This window comes from Strix aluco, chromosome 13, assembly GCF_031877795.1.
Source record: "Strix aluco isolate bStrAlu1 chromosome 13, bStrAlu1.hap1, whole genome shotgun sequence".
In the NCBI taxonomy this organism is placed as follows: Eukaryota; Metazoa; Chordata; class Aves; order Strigiformes; family Strigidae; genus Strix; species Strix aluco.
Window position 1 is genome coordinate 16,777,385 of NC_133943.1, and position 21,957 is coordinate 16,799,341.

At 44.3% G+C, this 21,957-nt stretch overlaps 1 protein-coding gene across 6 annotated transcripts in view; it reads right to left on the bottom strand.

Annotated features, from left to right (window-relative positions):
* LOC141929514 (rho GTPase-activating protein 7-like) overlaps positions 1 to 21,957 on the bottom strand; it is a 71,808-nt gene that overhangs the window by 17,409 nt on the left and 32,442 nt on the right. For 2 of the 6 annotated variants that reach the window (XM_074839075.1, XM_074839073.1), the window contains exons 2-11: positions 15,389 to 15,460; positions 14,124 to 14,205; positions 12,659 to 12,722; positions 10,065 to 11,422; positions 9,448 to 9,618; positions 8,581 to 8,740; positions 6,942 to 7,140; positions 4,978 to 5,194; positions 3,040 to 3,154; positions 293 to 476 (exon numbers count right to left, since the gene is read on the bottom strand). In XM_074839075.1, the coding sequence (XP_074695176.1) occupies positions 369 to 476; positions 3,040 to 3,154; positions 4,978 to 5,194; positions 6,942 to 7,140; positions 8,581 to 8,740; positions 9,448 to 9,618; positions 10,065 to 11,422; positions 12,659 to 12,722; positions 14,124 to 14,205; positions 15,389 to 15,460 (2,546 nt within the window). In that variant the 3' untranslated portion in view covers positions 293 to 368. Of the gene's footprint in view, positions 1 to 292; positions 477 to 1,423; positions 2,606 to 3,039; positions 3,155 to 4,977; positions 5,195 to 6,941; positions 7,141 to 8,580; positions 8,741 to 9,447; positions 9,619 to 10,064; positions 11,423 to 12,451; positions 12,524 to 12,658; positions 12,723 to 14,123; positions 14,206 to 15,388; positions 15,461 to 16,944; positions 17,065 to 21,957 lie in introns of those variants that run through there. The other 4 variants (XM_074839077.1, XM_074839076.1, XM_074839078.1 and 1 more) reach the window with 4 other exon arrangements.

A 21,957-nucleotide genomic window follows, 5' to 3' on the forward strand; every position in this document is an offset into this window, starting at 1 on the left:
GGAGGCGGGGAGGGAGGAAGGAATGTAAGGAAAGGAGAGAACAGGAGTATGGCTTCAGAAGCTGCAGGTACAGAGGCAGACAGGGGAGGCTGTGGGCACAGCTCAGAGCAGTTCTCTGCAGGAACCAAACCCCATAGGCCCATGCCCAGGGCAGCTCTGCTTCAGCCTGCAGAGTTTAAGGACTGAGAACTTAGAACACCCACGAGCACCTCAGAAAACCCTCCAACCACAGTACAGTCGCCCAGACTCCCAGAGCCACCCTTACTCTGATGACTCCCGCCATCCTCTTTACCTTATTTGCCAGGTGTGAGCAGATCACCCAGCTTTTGATGCCATCTCTGGCACCCCCCAGCAGAGCACAGGAGCTCTCAAGGCAGCCAAGCAGTCTCAGCCCAGCCCAGCAGTGCGAGGCCCTGGCGCTCAGGGTGCTTCTCTCGTGAAGTTATTAGTGAGCTGATCAAGCAGCAGTCAGGTACCTGCACAAGAGATCAAACACCGTACTCAAGGTGTGAACTTCAGTGTAACGCACCAGGGAGCTGTGACCCACCACCACTTACCAGGACAATGGAGTGCAGGCTGTGGGGTATAACACACACATCCACATCGCTGCCCTGTACCAGCCCTCAGAAAAGGGGTGGCTTCCTGAGTGCCCCTCAGGACAGTGGTGTTACGGGCCGTGCTGTGGGAGCAGCACCATCATCTGCCTGCAGTGCTGGTGTAGGCAGGCAGGCAGGAGCAGGAAGCCCAGGGGAGGTGCAGATCAACTGACTACATTCCCTCAGAGGATGCCATAAGGGAAATGCCTTTCCCTGCAGCAGCGATGGTTTTAATCCCTCTTTGCTGGCTGCATATCAATCTCACATAACCACAAGGCCAACTGCAAGGCGGTGGGCCATGGCTCCTGCCTTTGCTTTGGGATTTGTCAGAAGCTCTGCTGTGTGAGGTAAAGCAGCACAGAAATGTGGCTTTTCTACCATTAGAGTGTGGGTGTTGCACTTGATTTAGGTGCTTGGCGACATAAGCATGTGTGTGTGATCTGTATAGATGTGTATAGATACAAAAGATATATGTATCTATTTATCTGATATCGCAGGTTCTTTCCCATATAGACAGTTGTGGGGCTGGGCTTGGCTATGGCAGCTAGACTGGGCCTAGCACCATGGCTCTGGCACTGACACAAGCAGCTGCCCAAACCACGTGCTGTGCTACCTGTCCATCCCCTGTGCGCGCACACACACCCACACCCTGCGCCCTGGCCCTGCCCTCCCTCCTCCCAGGGCTGGGCCCGGCCTGGGCAGGAGGCCAGGCCCCTCTGGAGCACCCCACCGTGGAGTCGGGGAGCAGCAGGGGCCGGGTGCTGAGCACAGCACCATGGGGTAGGGCTGGGCAGCGCCCCACCAGCCAGGACCCTGTCCCACCGTACCTGAGGGAGAGGCTGGGCAGGCCCGCAGTGGCAGTGGCGACCAGCCAAGGGTCCCGGTCTCAGGAGCCGAGGCCGAGCCAGGCAGGGTCAGGTTTGGTGGTGGTAACAGCGTCAGCCGTGGTCCAGCGATGGCCGGCCACGGCCACGGCGACCAGGCAGGGCTGGGCATCAGCGTCCGGGACTGGGTCCAGAGCAGCGGGTGCGTGTCCAGGCACGGGCACGGCTGAGGCTACACCGCAGAGCTGCCTGCGACCTCTCCTCCTGGTCACCAGCAGAAGGGGGACAGCCCTCTCCAGGCGGTCCCCGAGTCTCAGCACTGGACCCTGGCAGCGTGGGGGCACACCAGCAGGGCCCCAGCACCCTTCGGTGAGGGGCAGCCCCACAGCAGCACTTGTGAAGAGCCCTGGCTGTGGCAGGAGGGTGCAGGATGTCTGTGGGTCCAGGGGCAGCTTGGAGTCCCTGTGGGGCTATTTCGGGGGTCCATGCAGGCAGGGATGGGGCCAGCTCCCATCTCGCCAGAGCTGACTGTAGGGTGTGGGGCAGACAGCAGGTGTCAGGGCCCCCCAAGGGGCCTCAGGGCCAGGCAGAGGGGTTCAAAGCCACCACTGAGGAAATGGGGACCTATGGTTGGGCTGGCGGTAGAGAGGGGGGTCACTTAGGAACACTGGCCAGGTTGGGGACTGATGCCATGGAGAGATCAGCCCCCCAGGCTGGGCTGGGAGATGCGTGTCACTCAGAAACAAGGGGCTGGTTGTGGGGGTCAGTGCTGGGGGGAGCCCTGGGGCAGGGCCATGTGTCAGTTCAGGGGAGCCGTGGGACAGCAGCCCCTGCCCGGCCATGGTGCTGGAGCAGAGCACGAGAAGGCCTGAGCTGACTGTCGGGGTGCACCAAGGGCTGGTGGCTCCTAAGAGGCCAGGAGTCAAGTGGGATAACGGGGCTGGCAGGACAGCCACCCGGTCCCACAGCACCTGAGCCCGGCCTGAGGTGGCAGCCAGCATCAGCCAAGAGTCCAGATCATCAGACACATCCACGGTGATGCGGTCCGAGGTTGAGCCAGGAAGGTGTCAGCAAAGGAGGTCAGGATCAGGTCCAGTGACAGTAACCAGGGTCAGCCACAGTCTAGTGATCGCCAGGCAAGGCCATAATGACAAGGAAAGGCCGAAGTCAAGCCGGGAAGTCAGTCTGTGGGTTAAGGTCCAGGTCCAGATTAGTGGGGTCCATGGCCAGGCACAGGCATGGCTGTCGCTCTGGCCAGGCCCCAGCAGCAAAACCTCAACTTCAACCCCACTCCCACAAGAAGGGATGGTCAGGCCCGGCCGGGGCCTCCCCGCAAGAGCATATGGCAGCCTCTAAGCTGGCCCCAAGCCCACGGAGTCAAACTCCCATAGCAGTTGAGGGATGGAGGGGGAAATGGAAGAATGGTCTCACAGCCCTTACAAATAGTTGCAGCAAAATCTGCAATGACATTAATTTTCTCTGTACTGGAGTCAGCAGGCTCAGAGAAACAGCTGGGCTAGCAGGGACCTCTGCAGGGCTCTGGCCCAAACTGCTGCTCAAAGCAGGCTGCCTGCATCAGGCTGCTCAGGGCTTTTGCTTTGCTGCAGCAAGTGACATACCTGGAAGAGTCTGTTACACTCCATGATCATGTGGGCCAAGCCCTGCGTTGCTGCCAGGTTCTCACTCAGCTCCCTCTGGTCTGGCTTCCCCAAGCTGCACTTCCTCTGACTAGATCTACAGAGAGGGGAAGGCAAAAGGAAAGCTGTGTGAGCAGGGTGCTGTGAACCTCAAGTACAAGGTGCCTTGGGGCTGGAAACCAGCAGTTTCAGCAAGAACACTGCATTGAGGGACCCTTATGTGCCATATAGGTGCTCGTGTTACGTTACAGCAGCAAGGTCCATAGACAATGTTCCCTTCCAAAAGTGCCCGGGGCAGTCCTGACCAGCAGTAACGTATGCCCAAGAAAGGCAAGTCAAGGCTTTTTATTCCCGAAGCACATCATCACACACTTGGCTAAGGACAGCAGTGACCTCAAACTGACTCGTGTGTAGCCTTCAAATACCAATCTCCTTTGATACCCTGCAAAGCCCATGTAGAATCTTTTAAATCCTTTGGCCCAAACCACACCAAACACATTTCAAAACAGTCCCCTCTTTTAATCCATAATCATTATATGACATCATTAATCCTGGCTTCTGATACTTTTATCTATGTGCATTCCTGCCAAATGGCTTGAAAATTGGGTGGAAGATAAGAGTCCTCAGCACTGCTCCTCAAAGTCAGACCTGTCAGCTTCTACCCTTTGAAGTGAGAACCCTGCACTACAGCATTAATGCCCAGTTGCAAAAAAGCTAAATCTTCAAAGCATCCTGGCTTCTAAACAGTGACAACAAAGAGAAAACTCAGTTTCTACTCTTGGTCCTAGTATTTCAGAGTTAACATTTATGCTAACCAAAGAGGTCCAGCTCTCAAAGTATGACTTCCAGGAGCTCAAACACAACTGCAACCCAGGAAGGACCTGCTGCCACTACAGCTCCATCGCACCCCACACCTGCCCTTGCCATGACCACTCGGCTCCCTGGCCACGTGCCGGCTCAGCCGGGCAGCCCTGGGCTCTAGTTACGCTTAGGCATTTTGGGATGTTTTGTGCCAGTCAAAAGAAAAGTCCTTAGTGTTTTCTTTCCCCCCTCTGTGCTAGCCACAGCCTGCGTTATAATCCTGAAAGATCCCAATAGCACATCTAACAGCTCTGCTTTGGAACCAGTTCTCATCTCTAGATCCCCCTGTGAGGTGATGAACTCGCTACGCTGATGGGTGCACAATGTTTCCATCACAGTCAGCTGTCCTTTCCTACGCTGATACGTGTCTGTCCATACACAGTAGCATGGAGTAAAGCAAACAGCCCTGCCTCAGGAGACCAGATAAGGCATGAATACTCTCAGAGATTATTTGTCTACTTTGGCCCAAGGGCACCTTCCTCCCTGCACGTACAAACAGGGAATGTTATGCAACCCAGATACTTTTACTTATTAAGATAAATTTACAGAATTCCTGTGGCTCAGTTTGGCAGGAACGATCCCCTTATCACCCAGCAGAACTAGTGCCAGCAACTGCTACAATCTGCCAGATATCTGAGGGCCTTAAAGCTGCACCTGGGCTTGGGTTGCCAGTGCGGGAGCTACACTGTCAACGGCCAGCACTACCTTAATGCAAACAGTGGACCACATATGCCGGGTTCCTGGACAGCTGGACCTGTGGGCAACCACAAAGAGTACAGCAGCTGTGAGGGGGCAAGCTAGCTCGCATGGAGACTAGTCAGGAGCATGACAACGGGGCCTTACCACTGTTCTCTACACTGGACAGTGAGCTGCTGTGTCGCTGCATGCCCAGTGGTCAGCTCCTGCTGGACCTGAACAACCATATTTGGGACAAACCCCAAGACATACATACCATTTCCCCCTCAAAAGCAGAGACTGATCCTAGGCCAGCTACAAAAGACATCGTTCCACCAAAGAACCCTATGGACAGCAGCAATGCCAGCATTAAGATGCTAATACCTAGTGGAAGAAGAACTATCCCGTCTCAGGGTGTTGAGGTGAAACAAAGAAGGTGCAAGACAGACAGCAATGTTGGTTGGGGTCATCTGATTTTCCTCAACAAAAGCAACCACGTCTCGCAGAAAGAACAGGAGAATTTTCAAAGCTTCTCGGTTTTCCTTTGGGAGAAGGAGAATAGCAGCCTGGACAGCCTGAAACTGCTGGTCCTTTGGCACATCTGAAAACAGAAAAAACGATGAAAATCACACGTGACTTGCAGAGGAAGCATCCATCAAGAGAGTCCCAGGCAGCACACTGAAATTGTAGGTTCACCCACTTCCTGCCACTCTAGCTCACAACAGACAAGGCAAAGGTCGTTATCACAGTTACATCCAACAAGTACACTTTTCTCCTATTGCCTGTCAAGATGCACATTCACACCCAGTGATGCTGGTGCTTGACTTGCAATTTACCTTGAACACCATGCTAATGAATTTATCCTGAACTGGCTCTGGTTACAAGCCAGCTAAGGTCTTGTCTCCCCATAAAGTGTTACTCCAGAAAGATATTTTGGAGCAGAAAGCTACTCTACTGTCTTTTCCTTTCAGCTTCAGGCATGAGGAGAACAGATGCTCTCAGATAACTCAATTCAGAAAACAATGTTTTGCCAACAGACTTTAATTCACAGTAAAACCCAATGAGACTGTGTGCCCAAACAGCTCCTGCAGGAGAATAGGTATGGTTCATCTTGCCATGCATCCCCCTGTCATGAGGAGTTCTCCAATTTACACCACTACAAAGGGTAGAAGATCAATTATCTTTCCCTTCAAGCAGAAGCACATATGTAGAACATACAAAACATGCTTCTTGGTGAAAGCAGCACGTTTCTTATCTCCAAAAGATAGTAAATTAATCTGCACACTTGCTCAAGTCACATGTGGCACAAGATGAGTGAGTAGGGTAAATAGAATTCTGTCATTTACTGTTTCTATCCCAAATCAAGAGACAGGAGGTGGACGGTGGCCAGGGTATAATAAGTGGAAGAAAACAGTTTCACATCCATTGGACATAGGAATTGTGGACCTCCTTTCAAAAAGGATTTGTGGATGCAAAAAGAAAACTTGCTTCAAACAAATAAGCAAACCATTTTCAGACAAAATTCTAAAAGGCCTGTCAGGTTAAAAAATAAAACACAACCAAACTTTCACGAACTTACACCATACACAGGTCAGCAGCAGCTCACTTACTCACATCGATCAAAGTCACATAAAACAGGCTCAAAATCAGTCCACTCAGAAATCTCATACTTTTTCAAAACCTTTTCTCAAAAGAAGAAACTTGCCTGTAGCAATATCATCATAGTCCCTACAGGAAGTTCCTTCCCCAACCCAGCTGCTTTTTGAAAGTGAATTTCTTTATGGCAAAGTACTGGAGATAGAACCTGTTTAAAACTATATTCAATGCTAGATTTCAGCTTCATGTTTCCTTCTTTTTCAGGTTGAGTCTCAAGGATAGTAAGTGAGTGAGAGCATGGACAGAAAGTTGCTGGCGTTTCCAGGCAAAGGTGCTGTTTCACAGCAACTGTGTTTGGACACCTTAATAAAGAAACTTCAATATAACGTGACTTCTTGCACAAGGAGCTACTTCATACCATGAACAAGGGGACTAGATTCTGTCTTTATTTTGCATAAGGAAATGACTGTTTAAAAACACCGTTTAGGAGTGCTGCTACAACATATGCTATTACACTCATCCTTCAAAGAACAGAAAAGACACAATGTTAGAAAACAGCTGGCCCATAGGATGCAGATGTGAAGCTCTTAAGTCCAGAGCTACAATGAACTCATCTTTTCAGAAAAGTCCTGCCTGACTTGTCTCCTCTGACTACAAGGGGACATGGCACTAGTCCTGGTTTGGCCACTGCCTTGTGCAGCTGAATATTAAGATATTTGAGGAACTGGAAAACTATAGATTTTGTTACGTACATTGGTAGATGTGGAGGAAAGATTCACAGAGCCTGCTAGTAAATATAGGCTCAGGAAGGTCTCGGAAATACTGCTTCACCATATCTGCCACATCAAATGCTGACTGCCCTTCGTAACATACGTTGTTTGGGTTGGTTTCATTCATCTCTCTTAAAGACAGAATCCTGGATTTAACACCAGATTTTCGGAACAGGCCAACCTGTGGGTAAAAGAGAATATTAAAGACAAAGAGAGGAGTCATCAGGAATCAAACGTCTGATAAATAATTGATTTTTCACTTTCCTTTTGATAGCTAAGACCCTATGGTAGTGGGATCTAACACCAAAATATTTCTGTACCGTTAGAAGCAGCACAGATATTCCTCGCAGGCAAACCATGACTGATGTTCACAGAACCAGCTGTGAAAGACATACCAATTTCCATGTTTTTTGTTTGCTTTTTATTTAATGCAAAATTACTCTTTTTGACTTTTAAAATCATTACTACTGACATCTGTCAGTTTGCTTGAGCAGGCTATGTTCACACATTAGAACTGCAAGTTTCTAATGCACCAATGTGTGTCCATCCAAAAGCAAATGTACATTGATGCCCATGCTGGAGCAAACTCAGACGGTGAGATCCGCAAGGTTCAGGTTTAACATCTGATAGGTCTGATACATCTGATACATCTAATATATCTACAGGTTGGCAAAGGGCAATTGCCATTCTGAGGGAAATTATTTTATTTTTAATATGAATGTCAATTGAGTTTCACACAAAACCTAGATTTAGAAGTTTCCCATGAACTTGACCTCAACAAAGCTTCTGCTGAAAGTTTCACTGTGTGCCAGAGACAGTATTTGTATTCATTCGTTTATTTATATTAACTTAATAGATACCATGACCTCAAAATGAAACACACTGCCTTCGTGAGAAACCGACTGCTCACACTCCGGTATGTGACATCAAATCGCATCGTAACTTCACAGGATGCACACATTTTTGTATGTTGGCATGATATTACACACCTATACAATTGCGAAGCACAGGAGAAAAAAAAAAAAAAAGCCCTTTCTTTAGCTAATATGTCTCATGTCATGGGGTCTCCCATTTCTGCAACTATGCTATGAAAATAGCATATGCAACACACACTTCCACTGCCATGCACACATCTCCACTTAGTGGATAAATACAGATTTGAGATCCAGAGAAAGATGTTACAGGCACTGCTATACTATGTTTTATCTCTGCTTAGTGGTACACTTCAGCTGAAACAAGATTAATTATCACATTAGCTCTGGCACTACCAGCAACCATGGACAGAGGGAATAACAGCACTGTGTGGTAGATTTACTTCCTAAGGGAGCAGAGACATGCTGCCTCACCAGAAAAAGACAGTTTGACTGCCTGCGCCAAGAGAACTGACTGAAGATGATCTCAGTGAGGCAAGGCACAAAAAACCAACACAGGACTAAAGCTATTCCCAGAAGGAAACAGCACTGGTATTTCTTCACAGGCCGCCCTGCTCAGACCTACACTTTCTGCCTATTCAGAACCTTAGGAGGCAAGAAAGTCCCTCACAAAATCTGGAAGCAGACTTGTTCCCTGGAGCAGATCTGTTTAGGTAACAGAGCTGCTTTGAGCTGCCTCAAGTTCATACCTGGTCAAGAAAGTGGCTTCTTAAATAGTCCAGTGCTTGCAGTATGCCGTTAGGCAGTGGGTGGCTTGTTCGCTGAACATTCAGAAGTAAAGGAACCCCAAACACATTTTTGTCCTTGTAGTCAGAGGCTTTTATTTTTTTAATGAACTTTGGTATAGTCCTGAAAACAAAAACCAGTGCATGCAACTTATTAGCTCTCCAGCACAATTCTGCCTGCTACTTTAGTTAGATGCATGGGAAAGGATTTATTTATACTTGCACAACCCCAAATTCTAACACATACCTGTACACATAGCATCATAAGATAGAGAGAAAATCATTACGGGCAATTACTGGAATGACTTCCTCATTTCAAAACTGAAATTAGCTTTAATAAAGCATCCTCATGTGAAATATGTTCCATCCCACTGCAGGCTTTTTTCACTTCTTTCTATATTCAAGTACCAGATGCCTATCACAAGATACTAACTGATATTTTTAAGTCCTTTGAGTGACTGACTCTGCCATTGTTTTAGTTCAAACAGAGACTTGACGCTGAAGAGATGGATTCTCTGCCCAGCCAGATCTCACCTCAGGTCCTGCAATCTCTGTGAAGAACCTCTGACAAAGCCCTGCAAACCGGCAAATTTAGAGAGAAACTATAACATGCTTTAAAATCAGTAAGAACATGACCACCAGTGAGGAGCAAAAGTGCAGTCCATAGCAGAGGAAATCCTGGAGCCATTGAAAAAACCACGAAACTGCCACCGATTTAACAGGATGAAATTCCTCATCTGACCATGTGTAATCTAGGCAGATAAGGAAATTCACCGCTTACATCAAATCCTCTCTTTCCAACATGGGTTGCTTTAATATTAGGCAACTTACCAGTTCCAGCCCTGCTTACTGGAAGGGGAATATTTGTCCATTAAAGCAGTGAGTTTCAACAAAGCCAGCTTTTGTGTCCGGGCTAGCTGGGCAGCTGACTGGCTATCAGTATGGATGGAAAGGCTTTCCAAGTTCACGCTCTCCTCCACAGACCAGTGTTGCTTCCTGTGCCTACAGGATAAATATTGTTTAAGTTTAGGACTATTTCTATTGTCCTGTTAGAGCCTTAGGAGCTTCACAGATGCAGGCAGAAAACTAAATGACCTGCAGTTGCCAAACACCATATTGTTAGCTTCATTTAAACAAGGTACTTCTCATCCAGGAGGTACTCTGGTAATACAAAATGTTTCAATAAGAAATACAGCAAGCTAGCCATAAAGTCTGATTCCAAATGTCTAAGTGCTCATGTAGATCGTGAGTGCCCTACTTTCAACCGAGCTGATGTAGATACCAGAGTGACTACAGACCAGCAGTACCTGGCACCAGCGGTGCAGATCCAGAACAGACTTACTTAAGAATACTTTGTGCTGGAAAAGCAATTACATTTTGAGTGGAGAGAATCAATGGGGAAAGGTTCCCAAGGGGCAGGCTACTAGGGAAACCCAAGGATACCTGACCTGTTGGTCTTTTTAGAGTCTGTCATGTATGCCAGGTCTGCAGGACTGATCTCCTTGCCCAGTTCACAGCTGCTCTCTCTCTCGGTGGTTGCGAGGTCTGCTGGCTTATGTTCTGAGCCCTCTGTTTCAAGACAGATTTCTTTAGGTGAGGATGGATACAAAGAGGTCAAGTCACTTGCAAAGTCTGAATCCCCATCATCTGAGAACTTCTCTGTCCACTGATCAACCAACTTTTTGAGACCTTTGACATCTTCTATAACATTATTCAGTTCTGAAAAAACATCATCATCACCAACTTGTGCTGCCTCCAAATGATCAAGTTCAATATTGGGCATGTTGTCATACACACTTAGCCTGTTATATGTGCATGAAACAGGGCTCCTGGGGGCTTTGGAGTCCTTGGAACTGCTTCTGCTCTGGCTCCTCCTGCATCCATGAAAACTCCCAGTTCTCCAGTTGATGGAAGAATTGTCTCCTGGAGACAGGGAGCTGTTTGTAAGTGCTTTGGGGAAAGTGCCAGGTTTATGGCCTTGTGGTATTTGAAACATCTGGTTCATCCGTAACTTCATGTCATTTTTTAGGTTTTGCTGAGATAGATCATTCCACAGCAAGAGCTTGTTAGAATCCAAGTCCTCTGCATACACCCCCCTTCCTTCACAGTGGCTTTGTGGTTTTATAAGAGGACTTGGACTGCTCGCTATGTGGCTATTTTCAGACTGGTTACTGCTATTGCAATTCTGGGGAGAAAAGGAAGAATTGTTCTTTGTTTGGACACCAGAGAGGTCAGAAATATTTACACAGTTCAGCATCTTCATCTTTTCTTCATTAAGTCCTTCCAGAAGAACAGGTTCACTTATTACAGGTTTGGCCTTTGACTGACCACTCCTTAAGTTGCAGCTCCTTAAGTGCAATTTCTCCATTTTCTTTAGAAGGCTCTTCCTCTTTTTATATGGTGACTTATCCAAAAGCTTCCCCTCACTGGTGATACGCAAAAATTCACTGGGGGGAGGAGAACAACTAAAAGTAGAGTCCAGTGAAGCCACCTTAATTGAGGAACATCTTGAGGAACTCATGCTGGTTTCCACATCTTCAAAAGGTTTTGGAAAGTTAGCAGTGTCACTGTCACCACTGCTAGTACTGTGAATTGAGGACACATCATGTTTCTCACTATGATCCAGAAAGATAGTATCCTCACTGCTGATGCTCTTCAGTATTGGACTGCCTGGGACTGATGCACTAGCACCTTCCTCTCCTGGGACACCTTCTAGGCTTTCAATACGAGACCATCTCTGACTGCACCTCTCATAAGCCCATTTGTTACTTATTGCACAAGGTTCATCATCTTCAGAGTCATCACTCTTAGAAGGGAAAAAAAAAAAAAAATTCAGGGGCAAAGTTTGGCAAACTTTAAATTACAAAAAATGTAACAAAAAAGGAGACAAATTTTCTGCCTACCTCCAAAACCCCCAAGACCAACATATGGAAATGTAACCATTCAGTTACTGAAGGTCTGCCCTGAGCTCTGTTCTGTTAGCTGAAAAACATGCTGACAAATCACTCCCAACCATGCTGACAAATCTGGTAAGTTTACCACAGGAAAAGATGACAGATTTGATCTGAGAATGAAAAATTCTGTTCTGCAGCAAATCCAAAGGTTTTGAAAGATAAATGTATTGGCTTTACATGGCCTTTCCTAAAGCCAAACAAATCAAACACTCTTTCATGCTTCTGTGACCAAAACTCATCCATTTTCAGGTAAAGAAGCATTTGGCTGCAGGACTGTGGCAGCACCAATATCTGGCACAGTCTCTTGGAGCCCTCAGCCTCACCAGCCATTTGCCCCAGGTGCCCCATTTGCTGTATGGTCCCCATGCCATGTCAGCACCTGGCCAGCAAACTGTTAGAGAGATGGGAATGACCTGTCTCTTCTCTGTGGACCCTCTCACCCCATTCTTCCCTGATGGCAGAGTGGAAGTTTCAAAAAAACTAGAAGTTTTTCCAAAAGATGACGTTATTTTCTTGCTAGTGCTGCAGTTAATCCATGATACCTAAGAGGCTTTACAATCCTGGTGTTAACCAGCCAAGATGTGGCTGTAACTCTGTTTTAGCTACAGTACATTTTTGCAGCAGAGGACAAAGCCAGCACAGCTAAAACCTATCCAACTTCTATTGGCTAGACATTCAGCATTGACTGACACTATTTGGATTGTCCACTTTAATTTCTTATCCTTCATTTAGTCAGTAAGAGTGAAATTCCACATTCAGGCCTTAAATAAGATGTGAAACTACTTAAGAAAGTAATAAAGACATGCTGAGGTGGAGCCTTGGTGCAACTATTGGACAGTAATGTGTGTCAGATTATTTTTTAAAACTGTTTCAAAACCCACCTCACAAAGTGACAAAATTAACATTATGTAACTTCAATCTCCATCACTATGTGGAAAATGCAAATGGAAGAGCTTTGCAGGATGGAAGAGAAGAGAAAGAAAAGTTCAGAAATTGCTAATCCTTCATACACCTTTTAAAAACAGGTTTTTGATATAATAGTTAAACACATGTTTAATGAGAAAATTAACTATATTTTAAAAGCATACCCGTTTTCTCTGACGGCTTATTTCCACTTTCATTGATGCACACTTATTCAATGTGTTCAACCGTCTAGGGTATAAAAAAACAGACAGAAGTTTTAAATTTAAACTATTTTATTTCTTGGAAACAAACATGCACCAAACTAGTTGTGAACTTCTACCATGCAGTCTTCATTATTGGTGTCAAAGACTGACATTCTGTTAGAGGTTCTCCATACATTTTGCCAAAATCAGCACCAACTAACAACCCCATGATGTTCACAGTTCCAATTCTGCCATCTTAAAATTAGAGAAGAGGACCATAATTAATCAGTTAATTCTAAATCCTATGATGAGCTTTAATGATTGCGAAAAACTGTATATTGATTTAAGATTTTGAAAATTAAAGAAACTCTGAGTGGACTTCTTAAAAAATAATAATAAAAAAAAAAAGACATTAACCTGTATCCTTGGAAAGATTTTATTATCTATCTTTTTAATTAAAACTTGTGGAATCGATAAGGCCCCAAACTAGTCAAGTCACTTAACTGTCAAACAAATATGTGGCATCAACAGGGAGGCACACTGGCAGCCTTCAAGGAACACTCAGGACAGAAGTCATATCAAGAAACAAAATATATCCAAAAGGTTCTCTAATATCTGCTGTGCATAAGAGTCATATATGCAAACAACTCCTGTTGATGCTCCTGTTACAAGAAGAATTTTAATTCATATGACCTAACAATACAGAAAAGGACCGAACCACTTTCTCAGAAGAGGAACTTCCAGTCCCTTAACAGTCAGAAATTCTCACTGCGTCCCTTGGGTCAGCCAGGTGGTGTGGCATGGATAGTCTGGAGTTCACTTCACCTGCTAAACAACCTCACAATGAGAAGGCTTCAATAACTGCAGGAAGTAGTAAAGTAGAATGCCTCTACACTAGCCTGGCTTACACCCCACTTACATGGGGAAAGTCCAAAGAGCAATAGGTTTGACTTTGCACTGACAATGCATTTTCACTTGTGTTCTGTGAACAGCTGTGGCAAAACAATAATTTTAAATCAATATCTTTTCTTCTCACTCAAAAAAATATCCAAGAAAACAAAACAGAAAACATATCTCTTGTGCAGATCATTTTTGCTGTTTATCATCTGGAACAGCTCTGGGGAAGCTCACTAGTCAGAGGAAATCCCTGCACTCTGTAATATCCAATTCTAAAGAGCAAACTGTCATGCTACCATATGCTTGCAGGGAACTGATTATTCTTTCTCAGCCTGCAGACATTTCACATTACAGAAAAGACAGATTTGATGCTTGAGACCTTGGCTGAAGAAGACATGCAGACACATACTTACTTTACCTTTAAATTCTTAAAACAACCAAGTTCAGTGGTTTCCTTCAGTCGCAACATTGGTGACAAAAACTAAGGCATGAAAAGATGAATGACAAATAAGTATGGAATCTGGAGGTATTAAAGATGATTAATGTTTACCTGAATAGTGATTCAATTGCATCTCCATCTAAAAATTCATGATCTTTCCTCACAGTTTTTACATCAATAGGAAACTGCATATCTGTAAACAAAGAAGTTGAATCTGAAATCTGAGTTATAATTGCAAAGACTTTGAATTTTGCAACATATTTATCATAGGCAAAATAAATCTATATCTATTGCTATAACCATATATTCACACAAATGTCCTTCAAGTGAGGAGCAAGTGGCAGAATAAATGTAGGTATCTGTCTGCTGTTATTAGTCACAGGTAGACAAACATTTGCTGCATTGCCAGGAGCTTGCAGTGACTAAGTACTACAGCCAAGAAATACAAAATTAAAGTTTTGCTTTAGTTAGGTTCTCTGCACCTTCTGCCTTCAAGTACAGTATAAAACTAGGAGTATTTTAGATGAGCTTTTGCTGATGGCAAGGTACACTGCAGCACGTGACATACGCTCTTTGAGGTGTAGTGAGCCCGACAAATCATGCTGTGCTTGAAGCGAATCGATACACCAGCTGAGGAGTTCAATATTCCAACTTCTGAGATTTAGCCTTGCAGATGAGGGAACCTGTGAGATCCATCAGTATTTTCTTGACTTACTTTTTAAGCTTAATTTACCTACTCAGGTCAGGACACTGCATAAACAGCAAGTTAATACAGAGGATTCATTTCCCAGAAGCATGACAATGTACATTTCCAACAAACCGTGAGACTGACAGCTTATATAATGAAATCTGCTGGTCAAACAGGAAGCATTTCTCATGGTATACAGCTTTCAGATTGGGCTCTATTGCTTGACTTCCAATTTTTATTTTCGCAGTGAATGGGGGAGGTGGGAATAAGAGCAGGCAGAAGTTAGTTAGCTCTTTGATAAAATCGCTCTTAAAAATATATTAGCTTTTGTTACATTTAATGTTTGTAACAATAAACATATTTTAAAGAAGAACAGTTTTAAGGTAGAAGCACAAGTATTGTCTGAAAATTACACACTTTCTCAACAAATCCATAGCTCCCCCACAAGTAATGAGCACTCTGTAGCTTTAACAACATGCAAACATGCTGAAATTGCATTGTTTGACTGGCTGGCTGCTTCTGAGTGTCTGTTTTAAAAACTTATGATTGCAAGATGATATTTCCAACATTCTTTTTCAAAATACCAATAAAACAATCTTGCTCAAGACCACAGGCTGGAGAGGCTTAGATGAGTTTTAGTTGCAATCAGTGAGTTGTAAAAAACCCCCAACACTCCAAGGAATCATACCTTCAAATAGCTGAGCATACTGGGGAAAACCAGCAGCCCTCAGCCAGTCACAGGCTTCTCTGGCTTCAATTTCTGCAATAAGAACATAAAATTGTTCACTTACAGTGCTCACAAGAGTCAGTGCTTTCACAATATAAGCAAGCTAATTTTATCTGGTGGATTCTCAGAGGATCTTGTATATGAATGGTTTGTTAGTATATTACTAAAAAGAAAGAAATTCTTGTATGTGACTCACTTGGAGTACATAGCTTTGGAGCAGTCATTCCAACATAGGATACATAGCAAACATGCAAGATACGAGCACATACTTGAGATGTCATACATCTGTGTACATCAACTACCCCTGAGATTTGGACCTTGAAGCATCTGTTACATGTCGAAATGAGTCACCACAGGAGGGTGTATGATACACATGTCCATGCCCTCACACAGCAAAGCCCATTCATGCATTCCAGTTCTGAGAGATGGTGATAAGACACAAACAAATCCTATAAATAAACTTAAAATGCTATCACAACATTAATAACACTGGACACAGCCTAAGCATTCCCAGAACGAGAGTTCTCAGGACTACCTGTTGCTAGGGTCTATCAATATTTATTTCCTTGCCAACCACCAATGCAACTTGGCAGTCACTTCAGCACAGCAGATGTCAAGAATTAACTGCTCATTTTGTGACAATTCATAGAGCCCTGTGGCCGATACTGTAACAGTCCCACAGGAGCAGAAGCAGAAGACAACTTCACAGAATCACACAACACTCGCCAGATTCCTCAAAAACCTAACCATGTTTAGCATGAGTACATGCCAGTAGGCTCTAAACTCTGCAAATACTAGAAATTACTGGGTCTATGGAAGAGGAGAGGATTCCCATACTACACTTTTTGTATGTGAGTGTACTCCAGCACACATTACAACAGCACCAGTCAAAAGGTAAAGACTCCTTTGAAAGCAACATTTTAAAACTACCATAAAATCAAGCATGCTCAGTAGAGAGAAATGCTTTTAAAGTACCTTAAAATGTAGTGTTCTAGGCTAGAGGAACAGACCTGTTTCTTAAAACTAGTTTCTTTACATGTGCACTCAAAGATTAGGATTCCAAGGCACTTCACATACATACCTATTCAAATTCACTGCTTGCTTTGCTCTACCTTCTCAGTTGTAAATCATCAGTGCAACAGACTGAAGAAACTCATCAAAAAACTTACAGAACTTCCATGATTTTATTATTCTATTTCTAAACTTTAAATTATTTCCATTATCACTTGATTAATTTGGACAATGCCATCCATAACAAAACTCTATGGCTTTTTCATCCGAGAATAAAGCGATACCACAGGATGATAAGGATATTTCTACATAAAAAGATGCATGACTCCTTTTTTTTTTTTTCCAAACTGCAGAACAGAAACTAATTTCTTCCACAATAGCCTATATACACTATGCTTACATTTGTTACTGTACTTAGTGCCATAATTTATCATAATCTTTATCATAACACAGCGTTTACTGAATACCAAGACAAGGAACTGATAAAACACAAGCATTGTACTCACAGAGCAAAACAGGAAAGGAAAAATCCTGTAGAAAAGAGCCAGGAGGAGGACCAGTCTAACACCAGAAGTCTTCACACAGACAAAGTCATTTCCACTTAGAAAAACCCAGTAGACTCACTCAACCAGCTCAGCTGTGGAGAAACTATAGCCGTCCTCGTTCCAGACCTCACTTGAAGGCAGTCAACTTGAGCCTGTGCACAGCTTTCCTTAGCTCAGACAGGAGAGTGACTGTGGAGGGGTTGAAGCTTCCCCAGTTCCCAACAACATGAAAAGTACAACTCTATTTTTAGAGCAAACCGAGCCGTGAACAGTGAGGCAAATAAGAACAGGCTAGAAAATATTTTGCAGCTAGTGATGACATTTTCAATGAATATGACTGAAAATAAAATGGTAATGGCATTCTCACACTTAGAGGTGACCTCTTCCATAGGACGAGGACACAGGAGCTGGGGGAATTTTCTTTGCTAATGTAAATCTTCAGGCCTTTTAACGTGCCTTTGCACAGTCCCAGGTTGCAATGCCCCTGCTGTGTTAGGAGACAACACATGAAGTACTAGTAAGTTCTTGGCCTGCACGTCTACGATTATTTGCCATTAGATTTGCGATTATTTTGCTGCCAAAATAACTACCAAAAAGGTCCTATTGATACCTCTATATTTCAGGGACGTCTATGCTGCCTCCTCCCAGTGCTACTGGAAATTGAAATCATAAAGAGAAAATGAATGCCTAGGAATTTTACTCTGATGAAAGGAAATTCCCAGACCAGCCCGCATTACTATGATAACGATCAATATGAGAGGAGGAAATAAAAAGGAAATAAGAAATAATTGCTCAAAAGGAAATAACTGCTCTCCATAGGGCTGCACTCAGTACTGACGTGCAAGACTGCTTTGCTTTTATGTCATGAGCAGCATGAAGGACAAGTGGAAATTCGTTAAGATAGTAATAGCAGAATACAGATGAAGCACCCCAGCAATGCTCTCCATCAGGGACCCTGGAGAGTTCTAAAGCTCTGAGAATAAAAGTCACAGAGAGGTAAAAGAAGAGCAATAATCATGAGTTAGCCTTAACGGCTAACACTAACATACCCACCTTGGGCAGCAACTGTTATAAACGTGCAACAGATACTTATAAATCCTGCCCTAATGGAGGTGCTAAAGCAGTGATCACAGTTCCGGCAACCTGCATGATGCTTTGAGGCACGCATTTAAAAGTGGCCAAAGTTCAGTTTCCTATGTAAGATTCCTTCACGAAAAGCAGAGACAATTTTCCTGAGGACTCTCTGGGGCTATTGAAAGTACCCTCACACTATTTTTTTTGGCAAGACAAACAGTACAGATGAGCCATTTGTGCAGAAGACCCATTCCTAGCTTCTGACTCTGGCTTGGCTTCACAGCCTGCCTACTCTGCCTTGCCATGCAGTGATGCACCTTCCCAGACAGCCTCACTGACTGGATAGAATTTGCATTCCCATTTCTATAGTTGCACTGTCCCTTGTACAAAACAATCTTCCAGGTTTACCAACCAACTTTTAAAATAGATGTACTAATAAACACAATCTGATAGCAACTGCTTAGTTCTTCCTGATGTTAGAATAGCTGCTCAGACGCTTGTTGGAGAGAAGTTAGCTGTTCCTGAATAGAAACTGGAAATAGGGGAGCCTTCAGAAAGCCAGTATGGAGCAGCACCCCCAAATACTATTGCAATTGCAAGCATATCTACCTGTGAGCTAGATGTCATACAAGAAGGTGACAATTTTTTAACAATCTTTTGGGTTCCATCTGCACAACTAAATAGCAGAGCAACCTAAACATGTCACCTCTTTCTCATGAACTGATTTCATAATTAAGCAGATGAAAAAAAAATTGATTTCCTGCAAAGCTTAATATTCTATCTTAGATTAGAGGTAGCCAGCAAAATTTTCATGCCAAGCCAGCTATTTCCCATTGGGCTATTGGGTGATAGGTTACTGTCAGATGCTTATGAGAAACAGTGCACCAGTAGGTGACTGGTGCCATCCTTTGGCTGTACTATGTTACACAGGTCTGTTCTGTGCTGACGAGGATTCAGTCCAGTCCCACTGAACACAGCACTGAAAATGATGCCTGTGCCACAGCCTGCCACAGCCTTGCCCTCCATGGCTGCTGCCCCTTTTGTTCCACTGCGGTGCCACTCGTGCTCCACTGCCCGCTCCTCTCTGGAGCCCCAGAATCTACATCAGCTTGGCTGACATCTCCTCTCCTTCATTCATTTGGGCTTAGAACCTGAAAAACTGCATTCCCCCATCTGAGCACCATCTTGTTTGCAGGCTGGAGAGCAAACCCAGACTCAGGTAGTTAGAAACCAGATGGTACAATGTGTACTAAATCCCTATCAGAATGAATATCAGTGTTAACAGGAGTACTTGCAATAATGAGAAGACATCTGTGCTGAGATTTAGGCCTTCTCTCTGAAATGTTTTCCTCACAAGAAGCACTTTCCTAACAGCAAGGGAGAGGCAGCAACTGAAACCATCGAGAAGCTGTATATGAAACAGACCAGTCAGTCTTACTACAAGATAATCACAGACTTCAACTAAAGAATGTCAAATTGTACTTCAAATTTTTAAAAATACTTGCTCTAAATAAAATGTGGGGATACCCTATTTCAACGCATAAGTACCACGAATCTTATTCTCAGGATGCAGCACAACTTTTCAGTTGCACAGATCTGCTGCCAAAGCAGGAGCCCTGTTTCCTTCCTTTCCCCTCCCCACCGACACACGCTGAGCCTGTGAGCAAGCCTGGCCAGCCAAACTGGCAGGAAACGATTCACTTTTTTTGGCAATATCAGATTTGGGATGCTTTAGCTTTCTGAATCGTCTACCACACGTTCCGATGAGCATCAGTGGCCAGACAAGGGCAGTGGTGGCCACATGCAGGGAGAGGCATGGGAACACGCCACTGCCCACGGGTGGCCACCAGCCCTTAGGGCAGCTCAGCTAGTATGAAATCTTAGTCTAAATGTATTGTTTTTCACTGAGGTGCCTCATTGTAGATCTTCTATTTCAAAGTAATTTTTTAGCACATTTTTTAGAAGCATGGTAGATGCATTGTTTTTGCTTCTTCATCCAAAATAGTTTTCCAGTTTTGACAGGTAAGAATCATACGGTGATCAGGTCTTAAATAATTACAGGGATCTGTGTTTAAATAGGAACATCTTCCAAAACCATGCCAGTGAGCAGTTTGAGAGGTTTTCGTGCTGTTTGCAGCACCTGTGCATTAATTACTCCAGGAGCCTATTTGTCCACTTTTCTGTGATAGGAGTGCAGTGCTAGCGAAAGGGAGCAGCTTTTCTCCACACAGCTAGGCGGCTCTCACACAGCCTCTCCTCCCCATGCCATGCGAGTTCAGACAGGAGAACAGAAAAGAGGGTAGGACTGACTCTATTTGAGTACGTATTGCACCAATCTGGAAGGCAACAGGAAAAAAATCCGAAGAATTCTGTTCTTTCCCAATCTCACTCATTATATAGGAAGCTTTTTTTTTCCACACGGCATTAATCCTCCTAGAACAGCAAGACAAGCAGACGCCCAGAGCCCCCACCTCGAAACCTGCTTGATTTGGCACAGCACAACCAACTCTTCCAGCACAGCAAGATGCTGCTGCCTCCTCTCATCACTGACAATCCTGAACTATCGTCCCCCTCAGCCTCCTCCAGAACTGGAGGCGACAAGTACAGGGCATGCTTGGCAGCCACACATCAAACTCTGCAATGCATTTTTCCTACAGCTCACGAGCTGTTGGCTGTGAGCTGGCAGGTCCTTTACACAGTGACTTAGATCCTGTCTTTATTGGTTGTGCTGGCAGTGGTGGAAGCGACAAGGCTTTTTTGGGGTCCATTTGAAGATAAAATTATGAGTTTCACATTCACATTTCCCATTTCTGGGCTGTGTATGTTCCCAGGGCTATAAAAATTTGTATTACTTCCCTATGACTTACAGCTGCTAATAAGGCATTTCATTTTATACACACTCTGTGAAAAATGCATTTGCTGCGCTAGAACTATGATTTCCTGAGGATGTTCAGAACTGCATTATACCTGTGACAGGATTTTCAATAACTGTTTTTTCTTAAGTTATCTCCTCTTACTTAGAGAGTCTGAACATGTTGTCTACTCAATGTTGTAGGCTCAAATGTAATGCTTTCAAAGCAGGGTGTTTGCACTGACCAGGGTAAGCAGTCAGAAACTTATAAAACTGTCAAACTCTCCAAAAGCTGAGATGGATCATAAGTAAATGAAAATGTTTATTCTGTTGTCCCTTGTGCAATGCAAAATAGCAAAGCCTAATTGTACTTTATTAACCCACTCGAGGAAGAGGGGGAAAAAAAAAAAAAAAAAGGGACTATTGCTTGGAATTTTGCCAGGATAATTTAGGCTCCACGCAGATAGTGAATATAAATGTCTGGAAAATGAAAAGGCCAAGATATTTGTCCTCTCATTCCTACTTTACTATCATGCTGGTGTTTTGGAACCGCAGCCAACTCTTCAGTTATCACAGCTGGGAACTGCAATGTATCCCAGTACTTTGTGGCAACCTTAATTGCATCTTTATCCAGCTCCTTGGCATTAGCTTCCCAAGCTGATTACTAGGACTCCCAAGCTGACATTAGGAACTTTACTCGGGGTCCTTGTCCTTAGCCTCCCATGTTGGTTACTGGGACCTAGACAAGTTTAAAGGCATTTTCTTTGCAGACCAGACTAACTAGCTAGTCAGTGTTGGCTGATCTTTTAATTGTTTCTACGTAGGTTAGAGAACATAGTGTTTGCTCTACAAGAATTTAAAAGGGCTCAAGGAATTAGATATCTAACTCCCATCAACTCGAGGAGAAATGAGAGTGTAACTCTCTAATTTCCAAATCCACATGTGAAAATTCCTATCCAAGTAAGTGGGGCAAGAGACAGGATTTATCTGCCTGCAGTCTAAACCCAGATATGTTGCTTCTCCATGCTTCGGTCCTGCTGGCTGTAAAG